At 47.2% G+C, this 9,922-nt stretch overlaps 1 protein-coding gene across 1 annotated transcript in view; it reads left to right on the forward strand.

Annotated features, from left to right (window-relative positions):
* Positions 1 to 9,922, forward strand: part of Hsd17b2 (hydroxysteroid 17-beta dehydrogenase 2) — a 77,925-nt gene that overhangs the window by 49,453 nt on the left and 18,550 nt on the right. Inside the window, exon 3 of the mRNA XM_008851478.3 lies at positions 2,771 to 2,956. Coding sequence (XP_008849700.1) covers positions 2,771 to 2,956 — 186 coding nt within the window. The remainder of the gene's footprint in view (positions 1 to 2,770; positions 2,957 to 9,922) is intronic.

Below are 9,922 nucleotides of genomic sequence, written 5' to 3' on the forward strand. Positions count from 1 at the left end.
ATTACAAGTGTACTCCATCACACCCAGTTCATGCAGTGCTGGGGATTGAACCTAGGGCCTCATGGATTCTAGGCAAGCATTCTACCCATGAGCCACATCCCCAGTCCGCCAAATATGCATTGCTAACAAGTTCTCAGAAACTGCTGTTGCTGATGGGGGACCATACTCTGAGAACCACTGTCCCATACCTTCCTGGGACTCTAGGGACCTAGAGAATCCATTCAGATCTACCTAGCTAAACACCCCTGAGTCCTGTCATCTCTGCACCTCCTAGGTCCCTCACCTGTGCTCCAGAGCCCCACTCTGCAAAAATAAAAATTGCTCATGGAATTATTACTGGTGTTTGGGGCCTGGGCCTCTTATCCAAAGAACTAAAAATAAGAACTGTCAGGACTGACAGCAGGCCACGTAAGTGGCAGTACTTTTATGGTATTTGAAGAAAGGAGGGGCTTCCTATTAAGGGGTATAGTTGGGTCTCCATTTGATTGATAGGTTGGGTTATATAATCATTTCCCTATTGCACGTGTCCTGTCCCATAATGCATCTGATTTTGACCACATGCACACCCAGTGTTGTGTAGGCATAAGATGGTAAATACATGATTCTCTGTAAAAAGGTTATTAGAGAATACAGTTTTGCCTTACTGAGCATGCACCCAAAACCATTTCAAGCAGGATCAGCCTTTCTGTTCTTCACACCCCGATATGTTGGGAATATCCTTGAATAGAAATGGTCTAAATTTGATTGTTACGGAGACGGGGAAACTTATACTGTTGTTTGGAGATGGGATCACATGTAGCCAGATGCAGATGGGGGATCGAGGAGATTCTGAGATTGATAGGTGCATTGTTAGAGAGGGGCGTGTGTGCATGGTACATGCAGGTGAAGATATGAGATTGCCAAGCACACTATTACAAGGCAGGGATGTTGTATTAGTTACTCTTCTGTTGCTGTGATAGAAACACTGACCAAAACAACTTATAAAAGGAAGAATTTATTTGAGCTTACAGTTCCTGGGGAATTACAGTCCATCTTGGTGGGGAGGCATGGTGGCAGAGGTGGCTGGAGAAAAGGAGCGGAAGCTAAGCTCTACATCTTCCAGCAGCACAGGAAACAAGAGAGCGACCAGATATCTGGCAAGGCTTAAGAGCTCTCTAAGCCCACTCCAGTGACGCGCTTCCTCCAGGATAGCCACACCTTCTAAAACCTCCCAAAACAGCGCCACCATCTGGGGACAAAATGTCCAAATACTTGGAGCCTATGGGGGACATTTTCATTCAAACCACCACAGATGTGTATACTCAAAACCTACCTCCCATGCGTGCCTGCCTCAGAATTACTGTATTTGGGACTGGAGAGATGGCTCAGGAGTTAAGAGCACTGGCTATTCTTTCAGAAGACCTGGGTTTGATTACCAGAACCCACATGGTGGCTAACAACCATCTGTAACTCCAGTTCCAGGGGATCCGACAGCCTCTTCTGTCCTCTGCAGGCACCGCACACAGGTGCGCTTACATACATGCAGGCAATACACTCATATACATTCAAAAATAAGAATAAATACATTTAAAAAAGAATTATTGCAGGGATGACAGAGTATATGGGCTCCATTTGGGGGGGGCTATGGCAGGGTGCCAGTGGGCCTAAAGATGATTAAGATTGTTTGAGATGTTCTGTATGAAATACACATTAAAAAATCAATAAAAAAGAATTACTGTATTCATTCTTTCCTTCTTTTAGGGGTCCTTCGTAACTGGTACCTTAAGGGAATTTTAACCACCATTCATTCTGGGTTTCCTCTCTTTCCCGCCCAACAGTTTGTGATCTAATAGACTGGGCCTTGGGGTTTTCTGAAGGGCCACAGTGCTCCTGACTTACCACAAAGGTTAAGCACCACTGCTTGGAGCAGTGGTTCTCCAAAGATGGTCCACCAGCACCAGCATCCCCGGGGGCTTGATAGAAATGCAGATCCTCAGGCTGCACTTCACACCCACCCTTGAGAGTCTGGGGTGGGGGTATATCTGAACCAGCTGTGTGCTGTGATTCTGGATATCAAGGAGCCAAGTTGGCTAGGGCAGGAAGTGGGGCTCGGTGTACTAGGGACTTGGCCGTTGCCTCAGTTCCTCGTACTCCGGTCCTGTTTCCCTGCACGCTGGAGGATTTTCTGGTTTACAGGTAAGAGATGACAAGCACTGAGCTCATCCTGCACTGTGGTAAGGATACTATACTGCCTTTAAACACTCCTTTGAGGAGGAAAGGGGGGGGGGCTTTGACACGTTAAAAGCAGGCACACAGTTACAACAATGCTGGCCTTTTGCTACCTCATCTGTCCCTTGTCTGTTCCCATAAATGGTAAACATCCAGCTTTTTGGTTGTAGGAAAGGGCTTCTGAACAAAAGAAGACAGCCAGGGTTGGCAAGATAGCTCAGTGGGAAAAAGGTGTCCGCTGCCAAGCCTGATGACCCAAGTTCAATCCCCGATGATAGAAAGAGAAAACTGATTTCTGTAAGTTATCCTCTGACCTTCACATCATGTGCAGGCATGATGCCCCATGCCTCCCATTTCACACAAAATACATAAATGAGAAAGGAAGGTCTCCAAAACCACTGCCCAACACTGCTCACATCCGTTCTCCACACAGCGCCCACAGCAGGGAGGCTGAGGTTGGGCAGTTTGTGATGCGTGGTGTGTGATCCCAGGGCTTGGACTGTGAAACCCCCCACGCGCTCCAGCCCCTCTCACCCTCAGTGCTACTTCTTTCTGTCCCTAGGACTGTGGGCTCTGGTCAACAATGCTGGCGTCTTCCATTTGCCGATAGACGGGGAGCTCATTCCTATGAGCAGCTACCGGAAGTGCATGGCCGTGAACTTCTTCGGAGCGGTGGAGGTTACAAAGGTCTTCCTGCCTCTGCTCAGAAAATCCAAGGGGAGACTGGTCAATGTCAGCAGCATGGGAGGTGAGCCAGCCTGGGGCACATGGTCATGGGGTGCCTGTCCCAAGACCTGACTCACAGCATTCTTTGTGGGCTACCCAAGAAAGCAAGGCACGCCAAGGCAGGGCTGGGTCAAGATGAGTCAGCTTGTGACCCACTTGACCTTTCTCTCCTTTCAAAACCTTTCATGCACAAACTCTGATTGGAATTACATTATTCATAACTTGGAATCCTGGGATTCTTAAGTGTCTTTGCGTTGTGACTGTCAACATGAAAGCCTCCTTGATTTGGACAGAGAAGCCCACAGAACAGGTACCACTAACAGGTACCGCTGGAGGAAGTCTGTTTTCAAACCTCTCTGCACCTCCAAACACCTACACTCTGTGTGCACCACCACAGCCAGGTCTGCCCACTAGGGTTGACTGTGATGCCATCTTCAGCCTCAGTACGTTTAGGTCAAGATGTGCCATTGGATGGCTTGGGTCACAGAGCACAGTTAATGGGGCTGGAGAGATGGCTCAGCAGTTAAGAGCACTGGCTGCTCTTGCAGAGGACCTAGGTTTGATTCCCAGCACCAACATAGCGGCTAACTCCTGTTCCAGGAGATCTGATACCCTCTTCTGACTGCCTTGGGCATTGCATGACACAGATGCACTTACATACATGCAGGCAGTACATTCACACACATAAAATAAAAATAATATATAAAAATTTAAAAAACAAGTATAGTTAATAGCTTGACATTGTCCCGGTCCGGGAGCAATGCCTACCACACAGGCTGTTGCACTCTGCCTTCTCCGCAGAATTTTCACTCGGGTTCCCCAGAGTCTTCCCCAGCTTTTGGTAACCTCCACAGAGTTATTTTCAGGTCTCTGTATGGGAGACAGGCAAGTAGGCTCCAGGGTCCTGCCTTCCAGGTGAAAAACACCATTCTTTACTGTTGGAGTATTTGGTTTTCAGTAAGGCCGGTAAAAATGAAAAGGCCTTTGCCAGGTGTGATGGTTTGTGCCTTTAATCTCAGAGCTTGGGAGGCAGGTGGGTCTCTGTGAGATCATGGCCAGTCTGGTCTACACAGTGAGTTCCAGGCCACCTGGGGCTACAGGAAGACCCTGTCTCAACCCCCCCCCCAAAAAAAAAGGTCCAAGTAGGTTTTTCTTATTGTTGTTGCTGCTGGTGATTGTGGGATGTGTGTGTGTGTGTGTGTGTGTGTGTGTGTGTGTGTGTGTTTTGTAATGTGAACAATGGTTACAGAATTTCTCTGGGGGAAGTTCTTTTGTGTGTGTTCCCTAGATAATTATTGCTATCACATTCCGTTTCTTGGCTTTAACTCAGACACTTCCTTAAAATTAACTCTTATGTGTGCTTTTGATTAAGGTCCTTGGTTAGCTGAGGGATAAGTGAGAGGGCTGGAAGTATATGTGGAGGGAAAGAGATGGAGTTGTGGCTAGGGGCAAGTGCTACTATAATTTTGTCTTGTATGAGAAAAACCACAGTATTTCCAAATTTTCATCACATTGTGGACACAATGAATCCAGAGAGCCCCACTTGTAGTGCCTTTTAAAAATTAGAATTTATTTTTATTTTTATGTGTATGAGTGTTTTGCCTTCACACATGTAGGTGTACCTCATGTATGCAATGCCCACGGATGCTAAAAGAGAGTGTCTGACCCCCTGAAACTGGGGTTACAGACAGCTGTTAGCTGCCATGTGGGTGCTGGGAATCTGGGTCCTCTGGAAGAACAGCAAGTGTTCTTTACTGCTGAACCATCTCTCCAGCTCCTATTTACTTTTTTGAGACAGGGTCTGTCACTGAACCTGGAGCTCACGGGTTAGACTGGCTGGTCAGTGACTTCTAAGGCCCCTCTTGCGTCTGCCTTCCCAGCTCTGGGATCGCACATTCCATCGCATCCATTTCTGTCCTTCACAAAGGTGCTGGAGTTTGAACCTGGTCCTCACCCTCATGATGAGCACTTTACCAACGAATCCATCTCCCCAGGCCCCAACCACCTCGCAACACCTCAGCCTTTGTTCTGAACTCAGCCCTTTTCCTTCCGGTTGCTGTGGAAACCTCACCTCTCTTCCTCCCCCGTAGTCTGGGGCCTTCTGGTGGCGCTTCACACCCCTTTCGCCTTCTTCATTCAGCAAGTGTTTACTGAACTGACTTTTCGTTGCCTTTCCCTCCGCTCGCTGGCGAGGCCGCTTTTTCTCTTTGTTCTTCACTTTGGGAAATTCCTTCATTCATAAGATTTTACTTCACGGATCTCTAACCTACAAAATATGTTCTTCGGACCTGGTACCTGGTGTGAGGCAGCTTGGTGTGGTGGTGCCTGCCTGTAATCCGAGCGCTAGGGAGGCTGCGGCAGGAGAATCATGAATTCACATTGAGTTGGTGTCCCATTAAACCTGAGCTATATAATCAGCGCAGACAATGTAGTGGTTCGAAAATCAAAACTAGGAAGGGGCTGGGAAGGTGACTCAGTCAGTAAGGTGACTTACATGCCTTACAGTCATGAAGACCCAAGTTTGAGCCTCGGAAAATACATAAAAAAAGCCAAATGTGATGACACACACTTGTAATCCCAGAACCCGGAGGTGGGAGACGTGGATCTCTGGGGCTTGTGGGTCAGCCAGCCTATTCTACTTGGTAAATTCTAAACCAGTGAGAAACTCAATATATAATAATAATGATAATAATAAACTCAATAATAATAATAATTAAAAGTGGATTGCACCTGAGGGATGACACCTGAGATTGTCCCTGCCCCACCCCCTACATACATGCACTCATGCACACACACATATGAACATGCACAAACACACGCACACATATACACAAAAGTAAAAGGAGATACGCAAAGCTGTGAATGAGTGAGAATGGGAAATGAATAAGCAAATTAAGAACTTAAGATGGGGCTGGAGAGGTGGCTCAGTGGTTAAGAACTAACAACCATGTGTAACTCCAGCTCCAGGGGATCTAACGCCATCTTCTGGCTTCCACAGGCACCCACACTCAGGTACTTACACACACACACACACACACACACACACACACACACAATTAAAAAATAAAATAAATCTTAAAAAAAGAACTTAAAGCCATGTGTAGTGGCACACACCTTTAATCCCAGCAGGTGAATTTCTGAGAGATCAAGGCCAGTCTAGTCTATGTAGAGTGTTTCAGGCCAGCTAGGGCAACATGGAGACCCTGTCTCAAAACACAAAAAAATAAAGAAAATTTGAAAAGAACTTAGAATTCGGAGGCTGCTCATCTTCAACTTGGCCTCTGACACTCTTTGCAAGCCAGAAGCTCTCACTGTTACTGTACATTTCCACTGAATAAAAACTCTGCGTGTTAGGACGACTTTCAGTTCTCACGCCTAACCTCACTCTGGTTGTGCGGATTGACACCTAGCCTCTCTTTTCTTTCTGTTGTCTCTGGATCAGCATCAGGTCAGCGTTTCTGAAATCAGACGAATCCTCAGGGTCCAGAGCTTGCTGTCCTGACTCCGTTCTGTCCTTCTGGTCGTTCCCATTTCCTAGCACTGAGCTTTCTTGGTTTTGCTCCTCCCTGTGAATCCCTACCACGTATGGAGAGTTCCTTCTTCTTTGAGTCTGTCTTTGAGTTCTCTATCCCAGGAAAACTGTAGAAATAAGTGCTTCCATAGGACACAGAACAAAAGAGACAGAGTAGTATAGGGAATCCGAAGACGGGAGGCATACATGCCTGGCACAACGAGGGTGTGTAAGAAGACAGAAACACAGCTCTGTCACACCTGCCCCCCCCCATGTCCATTTGCAAAGGCTGCCTTATGAAACCATTGCCACACACCTTTCCTTTCCAATCCCCAACATTGCTTGTGAGTCAGGGCTTAGCATTCCTCAGGTTGTTCGAGCCAAAGTCTTGGGTGATGTCTTTTTGAATTTGATCTTCCAGCTAGATTTCCTTCCTAAGATACCAGCCTCCTCCTGATCCAGTCCTGGGTGAGACAATCATTAGCTGTATTTCACACCCTCAGCCACTATAATCTTCTTCCTTTCTCCAAACTTGAAGTCCATTCCTCCGACTTTTATGTGGGCTGCGTGCTCACGGCAATCTTTCCTCGTTCTTCACACCTTGTTGAATGAATCCTTTAGTCATCCAGTCAACCCCAGAAAAGCACATTTTACTAAACACTTTGTGAAAAGATGGAGGGGAGAGTTAGATCTCATCCCACAAGATGCTTTAGTGAAAGTCCCCTTGTAGATGCTCCGGTGCTTTTCCAAACGTCCCCCCCCCACCCCCGGTCATCTCCTTCCTCTGTCCTTCCTGGCTCACAAACCTTCACAGTCTCTTTCCTTCCCCGTCTTTTCCTTTTCTACCTTGTCCAGCATGTTCATCTCACCGTCTCTGACTCTCACTACTAACAATCCAAGAACCTTCATAGGCTCTGCCTTCCTTAGACAGCACTGAGTGGGCAGTGGAGGCGAAGCGACTGTTGTTAGGAACTGTCACTTCCTGTCTGGAGCGCTCCTAACGTCCCATCTTCCCTTCTCTTTTTCTCCCCTCTCCTTGGATCTCTTCTGCTCTAGGACCCTGGTCCATGGATGACTGTCTTGGCTAGTCATCAGTAAGTGCCTTCCAGTCAGAGACTGGGAGTCAGGAGGTTGGAGGTCTCTAGTCTTCGTCCTAGTTGGGTGACACTCTTGGAACCCCCAAAGTCAGGTAGCATCTCCAAGGTCCAGTTTTTTCCTCACAGAGCAGAGGGAACAAGAGTGCTGACCACACAGAGGCATTCTGAGACCGGAGTGAAATAATTCGATAGATGTCTTACCATGGTTGCTCATGTATGGGGGCCCATAACCCCGACAGGCCACGACTTCTAGGCTTGATGACACCCACTCCAGAGTAACATGTTTGTCACCCCTCCCACACAAGTGGATTAACTCTTTAATCCCAGCAGGGCAGCTAGACAAATATTTAACCTAGAATTGGAGGAATTGGGACAGAACTGTGATGTGCAAAGGACAGTTGGAAAATCATTCGTCTCAGGAGGTCTAAGAACTTTTCTGGCCAGCTGTCTTCTTGGGTAATCAGAGTAATTTGTACAAGGCTACATGTTGCCCTTGAACCAGTGCAGCTGAAGACAACCCTTCTGAAATGACTCAGGCCTTGGGGATTTTGAGCCAGGCCCATTTTGACTACTATCAGCTGGTGACTTGGGGGCAGGTTACTCACTTGTTTCTGCCTCTATTGTACCAGCTGTCAAATGGGGATGACAGAGCACCTGGGCAGTTTCAAGGGCACTAGGTCACCTAGGGCAGCAATTCTCAGTTTCTGCTCTCTTAACATTTTGGAGAAAGGGCTAATTATTTTTTGTGGGGCAGAGGACTGTCCTGTGCATTGCGGGGAGTTTGGAAACATCCATACCCTTGATTCAGGAGAAGCTAACTGTGTTGTGGGAAAGATCAGACAGGAAGCAGGTATTTTATTTAGGAACTGGATTACAGTGAGAAGGAACTTACATATTGTTTGGTTATCAGCAAGGTTCTAAAACCAGGCAAATTATTATAAATATAGAAAAGAAAAGAAGCTTAGAAACCCCCCGCCCAGGGCTGGAGAGATGGCTCAGCGGTTAAGAGCACTGGCTGCTCTTGCAGAGCGCCCGGGTTTGATTCCCAGCACCCACATGGTGGCTAACAGCGGTCTGCAACACCAGTTCCAGGGGAATGCAATGCCCTATTCTGACCGCCAAGGGCCTTGTGCAACAGGGGTGCACTGCACTTAACACATACAGACAATATACTCATACACATAAAATAAAAATAATAAATAAAATATATTTTAAAATCCTGTCTGAAAGTCATTGCAGAAGTCACCATCTGAGACAAGCGGAATTAAGGAAGCTTTGTCACGGCACAAGGCCAGTGGTTCTAGCTAGCTGTGTCAATGTTCTAACCACAGACTTGTCAGCTGAAGCTGGCTAACATAGACAGAGCGAAAACAAGGATTAAAATGCATAATTTCCTTAAGTAGTCGGTCAGGCTCCATGTCAGCAGCACCCATTGCCCCTTCACACAAATCCCTGAGCATTGCCACGTGTCCATGTGATGGACCAGGGGCAGAACTGTCCACAGCTGAGAAGCTCTGGTGTCAGCTGTGCTCTCAGTACTGAGCAGTCACTGATAGGGAGGATATACAGGCCTCTGTTCTCTGTTACTGTGACACAAATCTGAGTGCTCACTACTTAATAAAGAAATCAATTTAGCTCAGGATTTAGGAGGCTGGTAGGGCCAAATGGTGCAGTGTCAGAGCTGGCAAATGTCCCACCCGCCCAATCTTCACCAAGTCACACAAGGCAGGGAAGTAGAGAGGGGAACAGCCATGTATGCAAAAGAGTGCTGAGGGGCCCAACTCACATGATAACGCCCCACATTTTGGGGGGACAAACTGAGGCCCATAAGACCTAACTCCTTCCTACGAGACAGGATTCGCTAATCACCCATAGAGACCCCATGACCTGATTATATTCTACTGGGCCCCAGCTCGTAAAGGTCCCACCACCTTAACCCCACCCCACCATGGACTAAACTTCTAGTACATGAGCCTGTGGGGGACAAACCACATCCAACCCATAGCAATACCCTAGCATAAGAGACATCCCTTCTCTCTAATTATAATTATCGTGGCCCACCACATCAAAGTGCCCGAGACACCTTAAAATTACTTCATAGCAAATAAGAAACCTTAGAGATTCTCGCCAGTCTTCATACGGGATCTGGGAGAGTTCAGCGTCCTTCACTTCCAGTAATGTCATGCTGTAAATTGTCCCAGCCCATGGTTCACTCTGGAGGAATTCATTCCTGGATTTCTTATGAGATGGCTGTCTTAGGGAAGGCGTTCAGCCTGTCATCTGGTTGGTCCCTTAGTTGCTCAATAGTGTGACAGGACCCAAGGCTGAGACTTTCTTCCCCTCCACTCTCCGGGGCTATTATGGACAAAGGGAAAGGATG

This window comes from Nannospalax galili, unplaced genomic scaffold, assembly GCF_000622305.1.
Source record: "Nannospalax galili isolate Female #2095 unplaced genomic scaffold, S.galili_v1.0 scaffold3166, whole genome shotgun sequence".
Lineage (NCBI taxonomy): Eukaryota > Metazoa > Chordata > Mammalia > Rodentia > Spalacidae > Nannospalax > Nannospalax galili.